Here is a 22,768-nt window from a genome sequence, read left to right on the forward strand (position 1 = left end):
TTGGGGCCGCCCCCCGCCTTCCCCCCCCCGGTGAGCGGCCGTGCAGCCCCGCGGTGCCGGGGATGGCCGTTCCCCGGCTTGCCGCGTTTTTACCTGTAATTATTGCAATTACGTTTTGAACGCCCGGGCGAGCGCGGCTGCACCTAACCCAGATACTTGCGCTCCACACCCAGATCGGGCCGCGTGTCTCGCATGCTCCAAATAACTCGCAGGGACTCGGTGGCCGTTTCTGGCTATTAGGGACGGTCCCGTGAGTCACACCGCACAAAAACGTGTTTTTAAAGCGCCGCTCCTCCTGTTCTCCCCGGTGGGGTGCAGTTAGGAACGGAGCCAGAGCGCTGCAGCACGTGATGTTTGTGTGGTTTCTGTGGGAATCCAGGAAAGTGCGGAGCGTTAATCCATTTCGGGTAAGGGCCGTGAGATGCCAAACAAAACCCTCTCACGGGAAGGCCACGGGATGCAGTCACCACACAAAAAACACTGAAATTATTTTAATTGCAGGCGAGCGGGACACACAGGCAACGAGCTGGCTTTCGGGTGTCCCCCCCCGACAACCTCAAAGACATCAACAGCTTCAAGGAATCGACGCTTCAGAAAGACCCAATTCCTCATCTTTTGCAGCTCGCTTTTCCCAGCCACTTGTCTGTTCAGAATGGCTTGTCCCTCTGGAAGTTCCTAGCAGGTAGTTCTGTGTGATGTGCACGAATTCAGGTAACGCCTCCGCGTACACACGCATGAAGAGGCTGCTGCTGCATTATACAACCCGAGATATGTAAATAACAAAACAACAGTCGGGTGTAAATAAAGCAGAGGTGGGTGTGAAACCTGAAGCCCAAGCTGCCTCCGGTGAAAGGAAAAGCCGTGCAGCGTTCTCCACGGACCCAGCCCACGGGGAACGTGACGGAACTGCCGTCACTATAATGGCGTTAAGAGACGGCCGGCATTTCACTTGCTGTGTCTTCACGGAGACAGCATCCCTCCCCTTCAAACTGCAAAGCACGAACACTTTCTGCCCCAAACTGAAATGGTAGCCAAGCTTATTAAAAGAATTAATCTGCCCGTTAGAACGGGGAGAAGGGAAGTGCAGGGGACACAAAGCACAGCCCAGGCCCAGCCTTGGCGAATTGGGAAACTGCCACCGAGCCAAATTTACCGACGCGCTGGAGATAAGGGTGTGCTCCTGCCGAGGCCCGTCAGGGTGTGGGAGATGACAAACAGTACTTGCAAGGTAGCTCTGCGGAGCAGCAAACAGTGCCGCCTCGCCCCCTCCCATATCGAGCAGGAAAGGGAAGCACATATTTCCAGAGTTACCCCCACAGAGTCATTCTTCCCTCCTCTCATTATTCCTCCTCCTTGTCCAGGTCCCTTCCAGGGTAAATCCAGCTTGGCCTAATCCCTTTAACGAAGCAGATTTCAATACTGCCTGCAGTGCCAGGGTGCCCTGAGGCAGCTCTGGTTAGTGCAAGGTGATCCATCCTCCACTGGCTTGGGGTGCATTGCTTCTCAACCCGTGATCTCCCTCTGCACTTCCAGCTAAACCCGAGTTCTCCATAGAGTCATAGAATCATGGAATGGTTTGGGTTGGAAGGGACCTCAAAGATTATCCCATTCCAACCCCCACACCATGGGCAGGGACACCCTCCAGTACACCAGGTTGCTCAAAGCCTCATCCAACCTGGCCTTGAACACTTCAGGGATGGGACATCCCCAACTTCTCTCGGCAACCTGTTCCAGTGCCTCACCACCCTCTGAGTGAAAATTTTTTGCCTTATATCTAATCTAAATCTGCCCTTTTTCAGTTTAAAGCCATGCCTCATCACAGCACATTTCCCAGAGCTGGACGGGACGCTCTCCGTACCGCTTTGTCCATCCGCCATGGCTCGCAGATTGAGAAACTCTGGATGAGCACAAGGCTGTGAAACACACTTGGCAGAGCGTGACTCCGTGTTGGGGTAAGGGCTCCCAAACCAAGGTGCACCATGAGCACTTCACACTCCATCCATCCCTGGCCACCCACCCCGCTCTGCCCAGACGGCCAAGGAAGATTACATCATTAACACTGTAATTAGTAACCTTTGCTGAACTCTTTCACTCCTGCGCGATGACGCTGTACCCAGATGAAAAATGGCTACTGGTTTTCATTCAGAGGATCACGCAGCTCCTGTGAGACAAAGAACGACCATTTTTAATGGAATAGGACAGAACTGGTTTCCCCCACTGTCCAGTATCAGTGGTAGATCTCCCTGTGAACCCTCCCAGTACATGCCCTGCCCTCTCACTCGGTGTTATTCTTGTACCCTGAGGGTCGATATCCTGCCAAGTGATATTTGTTTAAAATTCTTGAACGCGCGAATTTGGCACAAAAACTGGGGTAAAGGGCATCCCCCTGGTTACTGCAGTTGGGTGGAATCTTCCCACCTCAAAGTCCAAGATCCGTTTACATCAGTCCATTTGAGCTGCAGAACAACACGAACTCTTCCTGCTCGGCTGGCTCAGACGGAGCAACGAACACAGGGAGAGCGCGGAGCAGAAGTGCTGTGCGCTGTAATCAGCTGTTGAAGGCACGAGCAGTTTTCCGGCTCGTATTAAGACTGATTCACTTGCAGCTGACGTCAATCCTCCCTCCCTACCATCCTAGCCTTGGGATCATAGTGTGATGAATATTACCTGTAATGCCATCTGCTGTACAGAGACAGCCCAGGCTTCTCACTTTATTTAAGGGCTAATGTTGTGCTAGGCCAGAATGCAGTTTACTTCAGCCTTATTTGGCTTTGGTTTGACTCTAATTAAAAATGCCTGTCCGCTTGAATTTTTAAAGGGATCTGCCAAAGAGGAAAACTAATTTTTGCCTTGAAAAGACGAAGTTCAGACAGCATAGCTAGCATCAGACAGAAAACTAGTGTGAAAAGGACAGAGATACCAGACTTCTCCACATGGCAGAGTCAAGAGAACATGCAGAGTCAGAAGATCACCATCGCAGGATGCAGAACTAGGACATCCCAAATCCTAACTGTTTGAAATCCTGGAGAGCTGGTTTATTTTGTGTATCAGTTTCTCCCTCAATTCCCTCAGAACCTCACCCAGGCCACCCAGCTTCTCTATAAAATAAAAACTATTGTAGTTTAACACTGATTGTGACTTTTGGTCAGTGCTGAAATTGTTTTGAATGGCATCAAGCTGAAAATACATATTTAGATCAAGTAATGCACATACAAAACTGTTTCCTCTCAGGATTTTCTCCTCATTTTAAATGTTTAAAGTAACAGGAATCATACCACTTCCTAGAGAAGCTCTTTCATGATAGAATGAAAGAGCTCTGTTGAGCATTTTTTATTGCTAAAAACTTCCTAACACTAAAACCTGAGTCAGTGAAAAGCCTCGTAAATGGTGTGTTCAGAAAGAGCAGCACACATTCGGCCACCCTGACCACCATTATTTGTAAAGACCATGGTTATTAAGGTAGTTCTACTCTGAGTTAGCTTAAATGTCCAAAATTAAACCATTTAATCAAAAGGATACATGTCCATGGGCAGAATTGCTGTCATTGACCCACTGCAGAGAAATGTGTTGACTTTATCAGTTTACTCACTGAGATTTGCATATTCGTAGCTGTGTTCGAGGCAGATATTGGTGCACTATTCGAAAAACTCTAGTGTCCTTTGTTCTGAGGAACAGCAATCATTTTGTCTGTGTAAAAGTAATCAAATTATTTAAATCTCAAGTAATTTTGAAAGGGAAGGGCTGTGGTGACAGTTGCATAGCTAAAAATTTAAATTTAACTGAATTATTAAAACAAGCTTGGAGAAACTGAAAGATAAGTAGTGCATTTTGCTTAGTCTTAGCATTTCATAAAAGAAATCTGCGTTAGTTTCATAGTTTCATTTGTGTTTATAATCAGTTACTTCCCCTGGTTTTAGTGTACTTGATGGGACTTAATCCTGCAGTGTTTGGACTGTGAATGCCACACTATAATGCTTAAATGAACATCAAAATCTTGCCGCATAAAATATAATTAAAGCAGTAATGCAGGAAATCCCTTAACGTGTTTTTTAATAGACAGCGATCTACTGCATCTTAAACTGCTTGAATTCCCATTTTATAGGACCTCCCACATGCGGATCACAGCGCCCTTTTTAATTATTAATTAACTCGTGTTGATGGGATAAATTAAAATCTCTGTGATGGAGAACACGCATTATTTATTAATGCCCTGATCTTGTCCTACACACTGAGGAGTTTCCTTTTTGGAACCTGCTTCAGAAGTCCCACTCAAGGGTGGTTCTTGTGGTGGTGGAATTTTTCAAATGGTTTTTCTTGTACTTGGCTTTTGTCTTGCCTTTCTTCTCTGTATGACAAAAGTGGTTTTTCTTCCGTTTTCTTTACATTACTTTCTGCACAGGCTTTACTCACTTTAACTGTCCCATCCAACAGTTAAAAAATTCAGAGTTGGTCACTTGAGCATTAATAAAGGGGAAGCTGAAGTGACAGAACAGCTATGGTCACCCTGTTCTTCTTTTACAGCCAGTATTGGGGATGGGTTTAGGTGAAATGTTGGTCTGAGTAAAGCCCTAACTTATTTCTGGGGGGAAAAAAAATGAGAAAAACCAATTAATTACATTGTACTTTGCTATTGAACAGTTGCCCGGATCTATTCTATTTCAATGGTAGATGCAGTAAGAAGTAATAACCTCCTGATTGATCCAGCTCCTGCCCACATGCATTCAGGATGCAATCTGTGCTTGGGAATAGCTCACAGATTGCAGCCAGGCTTGGTTTTCCTCTGATCCCCTGTGCACCACCAGCTATGCAAAGTAATTCTGGATGCAAAAAGAATGTATTACATTATATTTTCCCTTGTGCATGGTCAACAGCCCTTTTTACTGATTTTAAACCCATCAGAAATGTGTAAACTAACAAGTAGGGGTGCTTCAATATTAATTATCTAATGACACTACAGTTTAACAAGGGATACAGAGGACAGAACAGGAGCAGTGGTGATAAAAAATAAACTAAGTACTGCTCTCCCTCCAAGCCCATAAACTAAATAACAAGTTTCAAAATTTGCAGGACTTCTTCCTTGTTAACTGGCAAGTTAACTGGTAACTTGTGGTATACCAGAGCAGATTAGTCAAGGAAGTTCAAGCAACTAAGTCAGCGTCACCCAGAGATGCCTGACCTCAAACACATTGCAGCGAAGCAGAGAGCAGCCACGTGCTCCAACTGTTCCTTCCTGCAGGCTTGCCTCTCCCAGCCGGGACAAGCACCACAGCAATTAGAAGTAAAACTCCAAAATGTGTTTTACTTTCCCTCAAGCAAGAGGATGCGGAAATGTCACTCAGTGGTGACAAAAACGGAGAGCTTCACTTACTTTTAACAGGCAAGAAAATAAGCCTCCCTTACGAAGGCGACTGCTACCTACCTAAGGCCTCCTCCTCCTCGAAGCTTTGGGTTGTGAAGTATTAGAACAGGCTGCCCAGGGAGGTGGTGGAGTCGCCATCCCTGGAGGTGTTTAAAAACCGTGTGGATTTGGTGTTGAGCAACATGGTTTAGGGACTCTGACAGTGCAGGGTGAATGGTTGGACTCGATGATCTTGAGGGTCTCTTCCAACCAGATGATTCTATGATTCTATGACTTCCAACTCTGCCAGCTGCAAACAGCTCCTCGGCTGACTGCTACACCCTGTGCCTATCTGCTTCACCAAGCAAGGCCAAAGACACCAGAGTTTCCTTAGTGCACCAGTATCTGTCCTGAATATACCAACAAATATGCAAATCTCAGTAAACTGGCAAAGCCAACATTTTTCTCCGCTGTGGAACAACGAAAGATACTGCCTTGTGAAGATTCCCACCATTTCCTCCAAACACAGGCACGTATTCTCCTCTACGGCTGCAGCCAGTGCTGGCACAGCCTTAGTGAGAAACAAAAAGGAGGAGTCCTACAATGCCATTTTTACAGTCACTTTGCAAAATGGAAGCGTACTTGAAGTTATTGTTATTCTTCAAGCCTGGAAAAAAAAAACAACACTACTAACATAATTTAGGAGACCTTATTGAAAGGAAATGTATGAATGTTTCCAACTGAATAAAAATAATCTCAGAAACAGCAAAGAAACAAAGAGACTAAACACATCAGTTCCTCCTCCTCAAGGAAAAAGACAAATAGAGTAACTCTGGGTTATACTTGTTTTAACAGAAGGAATATGGAATGGAGACCCAGGTGAGACTATCATTGCATGTGAGGCGCACAAAGATCTGAGGTACGATGGAGGACGCTGGATTCTCACCTTCCTCTCACCGTGTCCTTAGAAGAATGAGGACTTTCCAAGGGGAAGGATGACTCCAGAACTTTGCCACGTAATACGGAGCTATTTTAAATCCATCTTAAGTTACCAGCTGTGCTCTTTGATAACATCAAATGACCTTGGTAGCCTTGTACTATGTGGCAGTACAGTCCATCTTGCGTAACTCATCGAGACCTTTGTCAAAAACTGGCTCTTGTGCAGCAGAGCACGGTGCGAAGAAGTGACAAAAGACGCTGTATAATTATCTCAGTTTTCAACAGAAGCAGCTGAAACATCTCCAACGTACTGAACTTGCACGCCGGCCTGAAGTTGTGCTGTTCCACTGCTGATTGGCACTGGCAGCAGTGAAGTTTATTAAATGTAAAAGAGAACGTGCCCTCTGGTGGTCTTACAGCTTCTGTCAGCTTCCCGTCGAGACCACAGGGCTGAACCTAGTCAGAAAAAGAAGCAACACTGTGTAGTGGCGTGCTTGCCAGTTTGATGCAGGAACAAATGCGGTAAAGTTGCTTTTGATCAGATTATGCAGAAGATAAAAGTTTTAATTTTAAAAAGTTGTCTCTTGGTTGAAACTGAAGCCTGGATGTTAACATTTCCTAAGATAACTGTAATGAACCCTGATAATTTAGTCACGTTCCAGCTTAGTTTTTCCAAATTAAAATACCTGTATATATTGCAAGATTACCAACACGATTAATTAATGACTATGTGCACTGCACGTTAAGGAACCATGGCATTTTCCAAAAGGAGAAATTGGTAAGTCTTAAAAAATTAAAGAAAAGCAGATTACTAAAAACAAAGGTGTGAAAAGACTCTGGAGGATTTTACAGCTCACAAGCGGCCATTCTCCACACTTTTTTTGGTGTACGACCTTCCAATGCATTTCTGCCCAAACCACACGGGCGGCTAACGCTTACACCGCTACACCCTAAACCCTTCCCTGTGCCCTCGGGTCGGCACCGCAGGGCCCCGGCCCCGGGGGCTCTCTAAGGGGCTGCGTGACGCGAGCAGCCGCGCGGGACATGGCTGCGGCAGCCGCAGGCGGCCTCACAAGCGGCCATGTGTACGCAAAGGCCCAGCGTGCGGCCTCGCCCCGGGCCTCCCTGCTGAGGGCGGCGGGAGATGGCGGCAAGCACGACTACACCGCCACCTCACCACAGCGGTGCCCTCCATATCGTCCGCAGCGAACAACACCCTTCCCGTCGTGCCCCGCGGCCGCGACCTCCTGTTTCCCGTGATGCCCCGCGTTAGGGGCGGGCCGCGCCCTTCCCGTGATGCTCCGCGCTCCCTGGTAACCGCGGCGTTGCTAGGGGCGGCGCGGGAGTGGCTTCCATGGCGGCGGCGCTGAGGCTCGGGGCTTTCCTCCTCCTTCTGCCGCTGCTCCGGGCAGCAGAGCCGAGCGCGGAGCCCGCCCCCGAGCCCACGGCCAGCGCGGCGGGCCCCGCGGCGCCAGCAGAGACCCGGGCGCCGCCCCGCAGCGGGCCGGCCCCGGTCACGGACGGTGGGTGCCCGCTGGGGCGCTGCGGGGTGGGGTCTGCGGGGCACTGGCAGCTCTTCCCGGGCCGAGGGAAGCCCAGCTCACCGCCTCTCTCGGGCCTCCTGTCGCCAGTGGACCCTCGGTCCCTCCCCGGCTCCCAGTGCAGCCGCCCGGGGCTGGGGCACAGCGGCTGCCCTGCTTCTCTCCGCGGTCCCCGGGGGGTTACCGGCGCTGCTCTGAGCACCTCTCTCTGGCAGCACCTTTTCTCAGCCAGCCTCCGCAGAGAGGCAGGCTCGGCCATTAGCTCAGCTTCCCTAGATTACTTGCCAAATTAAACGTGTCCCGATGCATGCATCCTTAAGCAGGAGACTTAAACCCCTGATCTCAGAGATGTAACCTGCAATCTAACCATCCATATTTAAACTTCTCTTGTTTACAAGGTGAGCTAAGGATTCCAGTGCTCAACTCAGCTACCAGAACAGTCAGAACTTCAGAGATTCCAGGAAATACCTGGATACTGTTCAGATGGTCAGAGAACATGCAGGAGGCTGCGGAGAAATGGGCAACAGTCAAGCTGAAATAAAAGCAGCACTAGTTAGGAAAACGAGCACTCTGTGAACGTCTTGCCTATGGAGTGCTCGTCTCAATTTAATTCATTCTGTGGTGTTCTTAAGTCTAGATTTATTACAGAACAGCAACTCTCTGGTAGAGTGATATCTGTTCTTTGAATTTGTGAACTTGAAACCTAAGAATGTTTTAAGAGGTTGCCAAATATATTTTATTGAGACAGTTTACAGTATTTCCAGCAATTACTTTCTGTATATTACAATGTTTCACAGTATCTAAAGACAGAGAGAAAAAACTTCAAAGAAGTCAACTATGGTTATGTTGGCACATCAGGAAAACGTATTACTGGACCATGGGACATGCTCAATGCTTGTAAACATCTCACTGCTCTCTCAATTATTTTTTTTTCCCAATAAGCTCAAACAACTAGACATACGTTGTTTATATCTTTTTTTTTTTTCCCTCTGCAGGGCTGAGTATGTTTTAAAATTCCTGTTAAATTGCTTTTTTGATTTCACAGAGAACACACCATCAGATTTTAGTATGCCCTTGGTTTTGGTCTTGTGTTCCAAATAGATTTGCTAAGTAGCAGAAAAGATGGCTTTTAAAAGTGACTTAAAAAGAAAAAGCATATCAATTTGGCTGTAGACTTTTGACCATTGTCAAAGTAAGGCGAGGTGAAAAATCAAAGTGTTGGGGAACATGCTGTAATGTGTAAAGTTCCAGTTCTAATTTAAATCTCTCCTCCAGTTGCCGAGCTGTGTGTCTGTGATCTGTTGGTGGCACAGTGTGATGTAAATTGCTGCTGTGACCCTGATTGCAGCGCGGCCGATTTCAGTCTCTTCACTACATGTTCGGTTCCTGTTGTCACGTAAGTGGATAAATGGCTGTATGAAATACAAAATCCTGGTTTATTTGCTGTATGTGTTTGTAAGGGCTCTATCTTCTCCTCTTACCAATTCCTAACACCTCTCCCCACTGCCATCCTAACTCCTGCCTGCCCTTTCACCAGGCCTGCCAGCACTAGTCCTGTAAACTTTTGCCATCAACCAGGTAAAACAGCAAATTGGCCTCCCACACCAGTTCCTTATTCACTTATTCCCTCTTTTCTAAACTTGTGCTCCTTGCTTTTCTCCTGTTGTATTGTGCTACTGCCTATGGGTGCTTAGATGGTGATGCCTTCTGTCTGGGGAAGGATAGCACATCTTCAGAGTTTCATCAATATAATGCAGTGCCTGGAAGTTAAGCAAGCTGATCCTGTGGGACCATCTGGCCACCTCCAAAAGTGATCAGCAATTTATCAGTAACCCCTTTCATTACGGTTTATGATATCAGCTAGAAACTTGAGCAATTCAGGGCTTAATTAAGTAGCATGAGCATCATTCTGATTCTAGTTCTACAAGTCAGAGTCCCAGCCTGTTGCCCTGCTGACAGTCTGTCACTGTACAAACAGTAATATATGACATTATATCAAAAAAGTAATACTGATAGTTGTTTCTTTGCTATTGATAGTTTATCTGAAAACACCTTCACCCAATTTCTTCTTTTCAAAAAGGAGTTAATGAAGCTTACTTCAAGATTGTAATGTAAAAAATCTCTTGGTGACTTCTCAGAACACTTAAGTACAGCTCTTCAACCCACCTTCTGCATAAATTATGCCAATCTGAACACAGGTTTATTCTTGGTGCTTTGAAATTTGAATCAGCAGTCATCCCAGACTGCAGTTTCTTATTGTTCTTGCACACAATAACTACTGCTCCCATTTATAGATATTTATATATATCAGAAAGGTCTAATCAACGCCTTCCTGAGTGACACTTTAATTGTCTTAGGTGACTATTCTGTCTTTGTCAACTAAAAAAATGCATAAAATGAAGTTGTGTTTCTTTCTCCAAATTCTTTTGTGTTAAATACTTATTTTGCATGAAGATCCATGGGATTTCCAATGACTGCAAGTATTGTGATCTCCTTATTTACATCTGGATTTGTCAATACTTGCATAATTTTGTTAGTTACTGGAAGGCTTTGGCTGTTCACAAGTAAAAGGCTCTGTGGTCTCTGAAACAGCTGAAAAAGGGTATTTGATTTATGATGTGATCCTGCTAACAAATGGTTCACCTCATGGAAAAGTTTAACTCTATGCTTAAAAAGTAATTTCTAAAAGTCATTTCACTTCTGCAGTCTCTGTCCTTGACTGCTCTAACTCTGCCTAAGTACCAGTTTCCCAGGGATCATCACCTTGTATTTCTGGCATGTAGGACACACCAGTACTCTCCAGGATATGAACTGGCACGTCACTGTGCAGCCTGCTGCAGTTCTGGGCTGTTGTAGATAAACCCATGGCACATCTACAAACACTTCCTAGCCTGGATGGATAATTTCACCTCTCTGTTTCTCACTCTGCCATTTCTTTTACATGCATCTCAAGCAGGACTTTTTCCTGCCCCCTTGAAGTGGATGTTATTCTAATATCCACAAAACTGACCTTTTTTTCTGGCCTACATGCCATCACGTTGCCCTAAAGGTCATACTTTCCACTGCATGGTATAAATAAAAATGCTTCTGAGCTGCGTGTAGCCCGTGGTGCACCTTGCATTTGTGGTGTCTCACACCACCTGGATCCCATCCAACTTGTCCTTTTAGCTCTAATATTATTACTCTCAGGCTCTTCCCTTCCCCCTGCCCTATCTCTTACCTTTCTTCATGTTGCAGCTCAGTTTTCTCTGCTAGATAAGACATGTTGGAGAATTATTTTATTACTAAGCACGCAGTATAAAGCAATATGAACCACCTAAGCAGGCACAGTTGCTACATGAACTGTGTTAAAGAGAGTAATCTCTTTAGTGCTTTTTTTGGTGCTGCCTCAATACAGAAAAAGAACTTTAAAATATGGTCAATACTAACTTCTAGTGGATTATTGATTTTACTATTATTATTTGCAGAGGTGACAGTCGTCTTTGTAGTCAGAAAGCTGCTATATATTCACTTGATGTTGAAGCAAATCCACCAGAAAGGATATTTAAAGTAATTGAACAAGTCAATCCCAGTGTTTTCTGCATTTATGCTACAAACTGTAAGTAGAGTTGTTGCCAACATTAAGCATTGTGGTGTTATTTTCATAAGCTCATTAGGTACCAGAAACAGATTAAAATTAAAAGTAACTAAACCTGTCAGAAGACTGGTTATTCTGTATGCTCACAGTCCTTATGTTGTAATCCTTTCACGTATGAAAGTATGGAGTTAAAATGTCTCATACTCTAGCTTAGTCTTCTCTTTTGCAAAAAAAATTGTGTGTTGTTTTGTTTTGTAGATAATTAGCATCCCCAATAAATCCCATTTAAAGTTGTCTCATGGGAAACAGATTCCTTTTCGATCCCTTAGTATAACTGTGTAATAGCCACCAGTGGTACAAATCCTTTTTGGCCAGCGGGGAAGTAACTTGCAGGGAAGTACCAAGTGATCATTCTGTGTTCTCTGAATTTAATTGTGACTGTGCAGTAGTCATCTGAATACTTAGCATGAAAACTGGAGACACTAATTGACATGTCTTTGTTTTGGAACGTGTGATGCTGGTAGAAACCATGATTTTGAAAGAAAGGGACTTACCCCTTTCCTTAACTTTGTGCTTTGATGGATCTGGGTGAAATGAAGAATTAAGATCCCGCCTCGCTTTTCTCTTAAAGAAAAGAGAATATCTTTTCTCTTAAAGAAAAGATATTTTTCTGTAACCAAGTCTTTAACAACTCCAGAAGGAAAAGTGGTTACTAAATACCATTTCTGTATCTTTTATCCTAGAAGTTGTCTCATTCTTTAAAACGTTTTGACAGATAAGCAAGCACTCTCCTTCGGTTCCCCTGAAATGCCTACTTCTGAAAATTTTGATCAATTGCTTAAACAATTTGGGAGTGCCACGTTCAGTGCTGGGCCTGACAGCTGGAGCATGGACACAGATGCTCAAAATCCTTCTGATGCAAACGAAACTCATAGATATGAGGTAAGTCATTATATGGTTCAGTTAGTGTTTGATCGTTCCATGCAAACAAGTGGACATTGTTTGCACCTGCTTTTAAAAAATCGCGTTTCTTCTGGAAAAGAGAAACATTATTTTGGTCTTTAAATATGGAAATGTAAAGACAAGAAGTGTAGCGTTTTGTGTTTGCTTACTTAAAAAGTGAACTGGATTTTTTTTAAGATCTGTGAAAAATAAGTAGCAGTTTTGCTATTGTAAACATAAAGCTGTTAGCAATGGCTTAGGAAGTGATGCATAAAGTAGTATACAGCATTGAAAGAAGTCCTTCTTTTATTCAGATTTATGGTTAATATAAATGTTTTAAAACTCTCCATGGACTGAGAATATGTTGTTTTATTTGGCAGTATGGTGCCCCTATTCAGACAGTGGATGCGTTTCTAAGGCTGCCTAGTCCTGTTGTCTCCTCTTGGTGCTCTGATGCGAATCCTGCAGGTGGGAAAATGCATTTGAATCCCAGTTTATTTGCTTTAGAGTATTCTGCTCTGGTTTGAGCTTAATCAGTCAGTAAGTTGGCACACATGCAAGTGTAAAGTCAGATAAAGATTTGTGAACAAATGTTTTTCAAATAGCTTCTGTTTCTCTGGGGATTTTTTAGACATAGATTGGAAGTTGTGTTGCATCTATGTTGAACATTCAAAGTTAGATATGTAAATCTTCAAGTCTTTTTAATGGCTTGTTTATCCAATAATAAAACATCCTATTTGGCATAATTGGTTTAATAAAATAATACAAGGGTGACACTATGAGGGACGAGGGTATTACACAAAGCAAGCCCTAACTGGGCAACCTTTGTAAGATGTCCCTTTGGTACAATGAGGTTCCTTTCACAGCCTGAATGCAAATCAAGTCAGACTTGCAGGCTTGAGCTCTACATTTTAACCTTTCACACAGTTCCCTGAAAGTCTGCAGAGGGAGAGGGAAAAGAAAAAAAGAAAAAAGAAACCACAACCACACACCTATATTTTCCAAACCCCATTGTTATTACTAAATATGGTATCATAACAATCATGATGATGACCATAGGAAAACTGAAGTCTCTTGGGAAAGGGAAAAAAAAAATCTTATGAGACTGCAAAAATTGTCGTAAATCTTCTAGCTTTTGTTAAGCTTCTATTGTTAAGAAGTAATATTTTGTCTCGTAGAATTTCTGGAGAATCTAAGAAAGTGTCATTCTTTATAGCTCCCATCAAACCTTATCTGAAATAGAAGTTATGTTTACTTTCACTTTTGCTTACACTTGAGGTTCTTATGTTGTTTTTTATTTCTGCTTTTCATAGTTACTCTCTAATTTCGTTCAATAATACTTTGTGCCTTTTTTCCAGGGTTTTTAATAAACCAGGCTACAAAATGCACTAGATCAGTAAGTGTGGAAAAATGTAGCAACATTCAAGCAGTCAGTATGCTGTTCTATATCAACTCCAGCATTTTAGCAGTAAGTATGATTCGACTGTTGATATTACATATCTTTTTATGTCTCCAGAATCAAGTAAATTCTTGGCGGTTTATTTGAGTTTTGAAGTTGTGGGTTGGAAAAAAAAAAATCCTTATGACTTTTACACAGAAACCCTTTGGAAATGTTTCTACTTCAAGCTTTGGTAACAGAAGCATTTACTGCTCTCTGCTCAGCCAACAAAAATAGCAGTTGTGAAGAGGCACGCACGTGTCACTGAGCTAACACTTACTGCAGTGGCAGCAGTTTTATGCCTTTATGCACCTCAGAACTTTTTCCAAGCAGGCTATTACCAGAGTGGATAATTTTAAAAAGTCTGGGTTTTAAAGAGTTGCTAAACCTTTGTACTTAAAGAAGAACCTGTAAGGTTTAATCCTCTGCATATATGCTTTTCTTACAAGCCTTACAGTAGTGAGGTATTGCACACACCTGCAAATCCTTCTTTATACTCCTTTAAGAACATGACCTTCACCCCACTGAGAGAAAATTTGTTTGTATCCAGCCTACTACCAAATCCAGTCTGTGGCTATTTTTCCAAGCTAAGCTTACTTTTTCATTCCTTTTTGAACTGGAGGATGATGTCGTATGTATAAATAAATGCCCGTTACAGATATTCAGGAAGACAAAGAAATCACGCATGCAAGATTGAAACTGAAATACATATTACCTTAACCTGATAGCTTTTTCCAGAAGCTGAAGGTCATCAAGAAACAGCATGTTCTCTGCCATTGAAATGTTGTTAATTTATGTAATTATTTAAATTAATTTAATTAGTACTCTGTAGTGAGTCACTGCTTAAAGACCCCCTCCTGGTCTCCTCACAGATTCCAAAGCTATCAGCAGTTAAGGAAAGCCCACTAAGTAGTTCACACTCTCACAGGTGGAATCATTCTGCTGAGCATTGAGGACCTCACTGAAATCAGCAACGGATTGCTCACAGATGTTCATCCCACTGTTGGAGAGGTGAAGAAAACTGCCTCAGAAGAGCTTTGAGTGTCTTTGTGCACCCAAAATTAGAGTTCTTGGTGGCTGCAGAACCAGAAAAAAAAAAAAAAAAGCATGTCTCAGGACAGGCTCCAAGCAGCTGAATGTTTTTGAATTAAAAGATGAATTTCCTTTCCTTACTAGAGCAGTACATAACACGTTACCCATGTGCTGTTTGCCAGTTACAACAGCCCAGCATAGGAGAGGTCAGGTTTCTGCCCAAAGTACATTGGACGTTCAGGAAAGATCAGATGCAAGAACTGGAGATGGCTGAACAGATGCTAGAGATGGTCTGTAGGAAGCTTCCCCTTCCCAAAGGGAGCTGAAGATGGGCTGTGACAACGGAAAAGTGACTTGGTACTGGGGACAGGGAGGTCACAGGGCAGAGCAGGGAGCCCTTCCAGTGCCAGCAGGTGGAGCTGCCAGCAAAAGAAATGTGAAAACCCGTCAACCCAGGAGGGCTTTCTGGGAGCCCCGGGTGAGAGGACTGGTTCAGCAGTTCCTTCAGAAAACCCCATCGTTAGGAGCCCACGCTCACTGCCAGGCTGTGCCACTTGAGGGATATGAAGGTCTTGGTAATTGTTGCAGTCTGTCTCTGCTCTCTGCCCTGGTCTAGCAGACCCGAGGGGCGTTGGGGATGTTTGGAACTGTCTGCCAAGATCCTTAGAACGTTGTGATGCTTCAGCCTATGGTTATCATGGACTGTGCAGCTGCCAAAGCAACGCGCTGCTGCCTGCCCCTGCTTGCCTCCCCGGCTGGTGGGAAGATGAGTCAGTGAGAGTCCTGTCTGCCAGCAACCTACAGAAACATAATCCGTCACTCTAGTCACAGATAAATAGAATTTTAGGAGCTGTGATCATTCCCTCAACCCTAGTCAGAAAGAGCTCCTTCCCTAAAGGACGAGTCTAATCTTTACGGGCACCTTTTTGTCATACAGCTCATTCCGATGGCTGAGTTGTACCTCGAGATGTTGCTATAAATACGTGACAGTGTGTGACAGCCTTTACCTGCATCACCTTCGGGTCTCCAGCTCACAGGAATGTGGTCTCTGCCGTGACGTTAGATGAGCAGACTGGTCTCTGTATCCTGTTGTAATTCTGCAGAACTTGTGTCATGGTCAGAGTCCAATTTTTGGTCCCTTCCCAAAGATGTGAATCAAACACTCCTTGGGACGTCTCAAAAATAAAACTTTTGACAAAATGGTGCTCTATATAAGTATTTTGCAGGCCTGATTGATGACCTTGGTCTGACTTTCTGCCTTTCCATGAAAATTTGGTGGAAATGTCCCAGTGGGGCAACTGTGCATGTCCTTGTGCTGTATAACAGGAGGGATCCTTGCTTCTCATTTCTTTGTTAGAGACCTTGAAACTATGGACTCATTACTGTCAGAATGGGACAACTAAAGCTCTTAATTTCCTTGGATGCAAACAGCCTGGCAGACTTCCTAAACTGGCAGTCTATGAACGAGTGGTTTTGCACAGATCTGCAACAGGAACAGTGTTCTCTGACGGCCTCAACAGGTCAAACGATATGTCACACAGTAACAGTCATGCCAAACTGAGATGCCTTTCTCCGGTCACCTTTCTGATGCAAGTAAACTTTTCCAGGGTTTCTTAGTTCTGAGTTGCAAATAGAGTGTCCCAGGGAAACACTAGACTCATCTACTACTTATGGAATAAACTGTATATTTATTGGGAATGTAGGCAAAGCAAGGCCTGATGGAACACTGATGGAAGTCACTAAGAAATTTTCCAGTTCCTGTCAGGGAAAGACACTTGGACTGTAAGATTTTGCCTACTAGCCACAAAGAACAGCAATTATTTTCACACTGCCTGGATCCTGTAGTGCATATCCAATCACTTCCATGATGTAAAAGTTATTGTAATGCTAGAGAGTTGCATAGGGAAAGCAATTAAGCCTTAACTGCTACTTGTAGTAGGTCATACCTATTCATTCATACCTTTGCTGTTGTTTTAATTTGTTCTTTTTTTCTCCTCTAGGTGCCCAAATCAAGTCAGATGGTAAGTATCCTTTTAACTTAGTTTGAACAGGTGGGGAGAAAATTCTTACTGAGTTATAGTCAGAGTTCTTCACTGACTTCATCAGAACAGAGACTTTAATCTTTAAATTAAAAAAAACCCAACTATCATTGCTCTCAGTAATGACACTTAGGAATTCCAAGATAATATGCTACCTGCAAACATTTAAGCCTAATGCATTCCCCTCATATAAAACTCTCTCTTTTTAAGTAACTCTCTCTAGTTACTGAAAAATAAAACCTTTTGTTGAACTTCAGCAATACATGTAACACAGCAGTTGTTCAGAGGGTTAGCTTCTGTCTCTATGGAACAGAACCTGGAAGGGTCACAAATAATAATACAGAAAAAGCCAAAAGTGATTATACACAATATTCAGCAATGACATGAATTTGTTTTTCAGGTTAATATTACTGTCCAGTCCGTAGTTGTCCAGTCCCTGAATGGAATGCGGACTTCACTTAATGGTAGTGATGTCCTCAGGCTCCCTATGATTTTGGATGAACTGTGCATAAATATAGTTCTTGGGGTAGGTATGACAGTTCTTTTCCTCCTCAGGTTTGATGGAAAGCATGTATGCATCAAATCACTTCTGACTCACAAATTACGAAGATGTGAGAAAGGCCTTGCCCAGTTTCCGTATATTGTGCCATCTCCAAAGCAAATGTTACAGGAGAAACACTGACTTTGGGATAAAAGAGTTTTGCAACAAAATAATAACTATATGCAACATAACAAGGAGGCAGGATGAAATCCTTTTCTATTATTGCTGTGTATGTGACATAACCACATGAGTTTAGAATCTACATGATGCTTGGGAGATGACTTCAGGCACAGTGGTGGCAGAGACAGAGGAATACCAAGTGCAAATCATCTCATCTTTTCGTCTTAAATAGATGAACATTGGGCTAGTGCTTAGAAGAGGTTTATCAAGAAGTCAGCTTTGAAGAGCCTCCAGCCCTAGATCCATTTCTGAGCATTGCTCATCAGTGGCTTGGTCTGGTAACGATCGTGTCCTTTACACGTAAATCTGCTGACACGGCGACTTTGTGAATGTCATGGTTCTGTCTGTCAGATCAGACCGCAGCTTTTTTCTTGCTTTTCTTGAAACACTCTCCCTTTGCAGACAGGAAACAGGTGACAAACTAAGATAAATAGGCAGTATTTCCAACGCACGCGTCTTGATTTGTAGGAGAAAGCTAGATCAGCCTCTGGAGGGAAAGTGTCTAATCAGTCCCTAAGTTTCTAAAACCACACGCTGCCTTGGCTAGAGAGGCAGGGCTTTTTGGCTTTTGGTCATTGTAAAATGACTAACCACCTGCTAAGCTGTTCAGTTCCTCCTGTTTTCTGGGCCCATCCTTCCTACAACCGAGGATATAGTATATTTCTACCATCTAGTTGAGTGTTTCTTAAGGAGGAAAGAAAACAATACTTACCATAGTTTTAAATTCCTTTTTTTCCTAGTTTCATATGCTTATGTATGTGTTCTAATATGTAAAATGCTTAATTTTCAGGTGAGTTATCACATCACATACACAGAGTCAGGAGAAATAATAGAAGCAGCTGCTGCTTTTGTCTTGGGGGCAATTAACAAAGAAGCACTTTCAATACAGCAGAGCTTTGAAATCAGCTTTACTCAGGTAACTGCTGGAGACGTTACGGATGGCTCGTTGAAAGACATTTAATTACAAAACTTATTAAACTTGAATCGGAACAGTTGTTAGCAGCAAGGTAAAACGTAACTTGCCCTGGATACACAAATGAGGCAGCATTTCAGAACTGGGCAATAAAGGCCTCCAAAGTCTACTTTTCCCATTTAGAAGATCATCTTGTGACTCTGTATAACTGTATCCAGCAGAAGCCAAGCCTGCCCCAGTGTTGGGGAACCGTTCGAATCTTAGAGCAATCTTACTGCTATCACAGTCGAAGGCAGTTAACAATCCTAAAATAAGTGAAATATTTCTGTGTTTTCCAACCATTTCAGTACAGGATAAGAGCTAATACTGTACGTTTGTGTTGCAGATAAATACACAGCCAGTTCCTCTCAGTGGTAATCCTGGTTATGTTGTTGGACTGCCCGTAAGAGCGGGCTTCCGGACACATGGATATCCTTTCCTTGCTGAAAGTTTCTGTGTAGCTCTCATTCTGGTCCATCTTGGCAAACATTTTCTAGCATGGACATCTATAAAATGTATCTGTTCTTTACCAAAAGCAAAAGCGTGTTTTTTTTGGCTGGGTTTTAGAAGTAGAGAATGACTCATACCTGACTGCAATCCCCTGGGACTTTTTAGTGGGGTAGATTTAGCCCTTCGTTGTACACTCTGGTGCTTCTTCACAGTGTAAGAGGAGTCTCGAGCTATTATGGCATTTTCAGATATATTTTAAGGATATGATTAAGGATTCTTTCTTCAAGATTTACATCAAGTATTGAATTTCCCTTTAACTGTGTGTTACATCTGGCATCATTCAGAGCACTAACAAATACAGTCAACTCACCATTCTGCAAAGCACATCCAACCAGGACTGTCTGGCAGCACAGGGAGCCAGAACCCCGATATTATTTGGTTATAACATGATATCAGGCTGCAAGTTACGGTAAGAGGACATTTTTTTTAAATTTTATTTAGTGCTTTTAACACTCTGACAACCCTTTCCATTAGGATCTGTTCAGGTCCTGGGACATTTATACTGCTGTTGGATTATTTAATTATTAAAAATGTCGTTTAATTAACAATGATCTTTCTCTTGAAAAAATTGTGTACATTAGCAACTGTAGCCAGAAGGCTTGAACAGTGCATGAGAGCAAGGAGAAATTATTACTGTGCCAAACCAATGGATTTTGCTTTAATTCTTTTTTTTTTTTTTTTCTGGAAGAATTACTGCAGCTATGAAATGCCAGCCTTTGACTCAGACCCTCCTGGATTTACTGAAGGGACAAAGCTTTCCTGAATATGTGGCCTCTTTTGGAAATTCTCAAGCCCAGAATGTGCTCGACTGGGTGCCGATAACTCACCTCCACATCTCAGAACAGGTGAAAGTTACACCACTACCCCTACCCCCTCGCTGTCCTCTCTCCTGAAATCAGTACCTGTACTGCAGCATCAGCTTAGGTTTCTCAGAACTATGGGGGGAAAAAAAATGCAGAAACAATCTGGAGAAAAGTCCTGGAATATTCACAAATGAGGAATAGAAGACAGGGTTTATTGTTAATCAAGCTGGTATCCAGGCACCCCAGTTATGGATCAGGACAACACGTTAGGTACAAGATGTGTTCCACAGTTTGAGAGTCTTGCTCTTCAGATGGGATGAAGCACCAGAGGTAAGGTTGAAAGAGCGAAGTAACAGAATCAGTGTTTCTGATTTCTCCAGTTTAGGGTAAGATGGCAAGAACGCTTTAAAGAACAGAAACTGTTGACTTGAGTGACCCAAACTCTACACTTATTCTTACCATCTTCTGTACTAGCCCTTCTCCTCCCTGCTGTTGGTCGTAGGCAGCGTTGCTTGGCACATCCTGAATGACAGCACCCCCCTCGAAGACAGCTTGTATATAGGTTTCTTGCACGCTTTTGCAACTAAACAGTGAATTTCTGTAAACAGAAACTTGACAGTTCAAGAAGAAATACCTAAAAATACTTAAGATTGTAGGTTTCAAAATTCTGCGCTGGCTGAGTTAAGAATTTTCTACTGTCCCAGCAGTATTACTGAAAGAAGTCTTCCTACTAAAATGAGCCAGCTCAGCACTACTGCTAAAAGCCAAAGTCCTGCCCTGCTCAGGCAGAACAGTCCTGCCTGAAGTGTGGTTACGGAATTGGCTTCTCACCTGTGGAGAAACTGCAGGGACACCCTTGAGCCATGGCTGGAAGTGCCTGCACAGGCAGCAGTCCAGGGCAGAGGCATGGCCCAGCTGCTCTGGTAACCTCCCGGAGCGAGTTTGCTGAGGGCTTTCTGCCAGGTTAATAAGATGAATAATTAATGTGATTGCTTCTGTACAAGTCAGACAATGACAGAATTTATAATGCTTTTCAGAGCTCGTGCCAAATACCAGTATCACTTGAAATAGAAGTGAAGTGGACTAAATATGGATCCCTAGTCAATCCACAAGCCAGAATAGTGAACGTTACAGCAACAATCACTACCACCACCTTGAAGCAGGTATGTAATTAAATTACAGGATTTAACACAAAAAGAATGGCTCGTTTTGCTCAGGTATCAGCTGTGCGACAGTGACCCAGTTAACCTCTTTATCTAAAGGTAGCACTTCATATTGGAACGTGTTACTCTCAGTGGTTTCTGTTCCAACTCAAACACGACTGTGGGCCGCTTGCCAAAACACACTTCAATAAAAATCTCTACATCATTCATCAAAAGAAACATGGAACTGTATATGAAAAAAAAAAGTTTTTACAAATAACAGCTGAAAATACAACTCAGCCCAAACAAAGCAGCTGTACAAAGAAAAGAGTGAAGCTAATGACCATTTGTATTTTCATTGCAGCTTCCCTCAGGAAGGGAAAGGACTATTCCTGTAACAAGTTCTGTTGTTTTCACTGACATTTCTTCACCTGCAGAGCCAGGCTATAAAGCTTGGCCCACTATTAATGCCAAGTTACCCTTTGATTTTTTCTTTCCATTTGTCTGAGGTAAGTATACATCAAAAAAAAAATCTGCTTTTTCTGATTTTCAGTCCACTTCCTAAAGAAGTGAGGTTTATCCAGTCACTGTGATGGGCCATCGGTTTCTTCTAAGTTGTAGACACACTGGGTTAAAATTGGCCAAGAGAGAAAGAGTGAGGCCTTGTGAGGGTTCTCAGAAGCTTCAGGGCAGAAAAAAAAACACATTAAGTGGAAAGTTTCCAATTATACCTTTGCTTAGAGGAAAAAAAGGTTTCAGCATGAACTTGATGGTGGCTCTAGCTGGCCAGCCAGCACACGTACAGCCACCAGCCTTCCAGCACATCAGTGCTCTGAAGTAGGGCTGGTCCGAGGTGCCTGCCCGGCAGCGTGGAGGCAGGAGGGGAAGGGACACAGGGACATAATACAGGGACACAATACAGCTCCAAAGGAAAGTAGGCTTCATTATTCTGTGAACAGCAGAGCTAGATTGTTAATTAAAGTAATCATGTGCTATTAGATAAGGCCTCTGCTTTATCTGTTTTCATAGATGAACAGGCCACGTATTTCTAGCTATTTTTCCCAAAGCACTAATTAATTACCTTTCTTTAAAAATCTGAACAGTTAAGTTATGCTTTCAGAAAAGCTCAATGACCCTTCCAGCTGACTGTCGTTGAAATCAATTGGAGACTCCTGCTACAGTCAACACCTTTCAAAATTCCCACTTATTGAATCTTACTGTTCAACTATAAAATAGTGTCACCGCAGGGACCTTCTGGTACCTGAAAAAGTTCACATTGTGTTCAAACACCAGCCTGGTCCTTCAGAATATGCTTTCTAATGGCTTTTCTGGAGTCTAACTGTTCCCAGCAGTCCACTCACCTACATCTGTTCTTACATATTCTAATTCTTTTAATGTGTTGATTTATGAGCTGTGGAAGCAGAAGGAACTTTGTAGCCCAGCGAGCCACAAACGAGCACTTAAAATGGAAGAAGAGAGAACAGGCAGTATCAGAACTCAAATTTGCTGCAGAGAACGAGGCATTGTTTGACGTAAGATGGCACATGTCTGCCTGTATTTTGGTGCTGATTTCACTGTCAACTAAAGGAGTGGTATGTTGGTATTCTTGAGATGAACGTTATATAAATAACAAAGTGGCACAAGCAGCAACAGCAATGAGGAGACTACCAACAACATGAAAAGAATGGCTGGCAAAGAAGGGATGTACTAATGATGAATGGTCAGCTCGTAGAGAAGAAATGACCTTTTCAGCCTGAATTCTTATAATTTGTACTGCATGATTCTAAAAGATGT

General features: G+C 43.1%; 1 protein-coding gene and 1 long non-coding RNA gene across 2 annotated transcripts; both read left to right on the top strand.

Annotated features, from left to right (window-relative positions):
• The first annotated feature begins 138 nt into the window (after nucleotides 1-138).
• On the top strand, nucleotides 139-6,291 carry LOC147527432 (uncharacterized). Its single transcript, XR_015222712.1, has 4 exons — nucleotides 139-407; nucleotides 502-682; nucleotides 1,800-1,952; nucleotides 6,194-6,291. It is a non-coding gene; the product is annotated as an uncharacterized LOC147527432 (long non-coding RNA).
• Nucleotides 6,292-7,631: 1,340 nt separating this feature from the next.
• Nucleotides 7,632-22,724, top strand: TCTN1 (tectonic family member 1). Its single transcript, XM_086623671.1, has 15 exons — nucleotides 7,632-7,800; nucleotides 9,094-9,214; nucleotides 11,286-11,416; nucleotides 12,171-12,337; nucleotides 12,718-12,805; nucleotides 13,696-13,805; nucleotides 16,808-16,828; nucleotides 17,247-17,372; nucleotides 18,358-18,483; nucleotides 18,866-18,948; nucleotides 19,298-19,438; nucleotides 19,718-19,874; nucleotides 20,870-20,995; nucleotides 21,339-21,483; nucleotides 22,386-22,724. The coding sequence occupies exons 1-14, from the start codon at nucleotides 7,632-7,634 to the stop codon at nucleotides 21,480-21,482; spliced, it is 1,710 nt and encodes a 569-aa protein (XP_086479797.1). The 3' UTR covers nucleotide 21,483; nucleotides 22,386-22,724.
• Nucleotides 22,725-22,768: the final 44 nt, after the last annotated feature.

This window comes from Tauraco erythrolophus, chromosome 19, assembly GCF_009769465.1.
Source record: "Tauraco erythrolophus isolate bTauEry1 chromosome 19, bTauEry1.pri, whole genome shotgun sequence".
NCBI classification, from domain to species: domain Eukaryota; kingdom Metazoa; phylum Chordata; class Aves; order Musophagiformes; family Musophagidae; genus Tauraco; species Tauraco erythrolophus.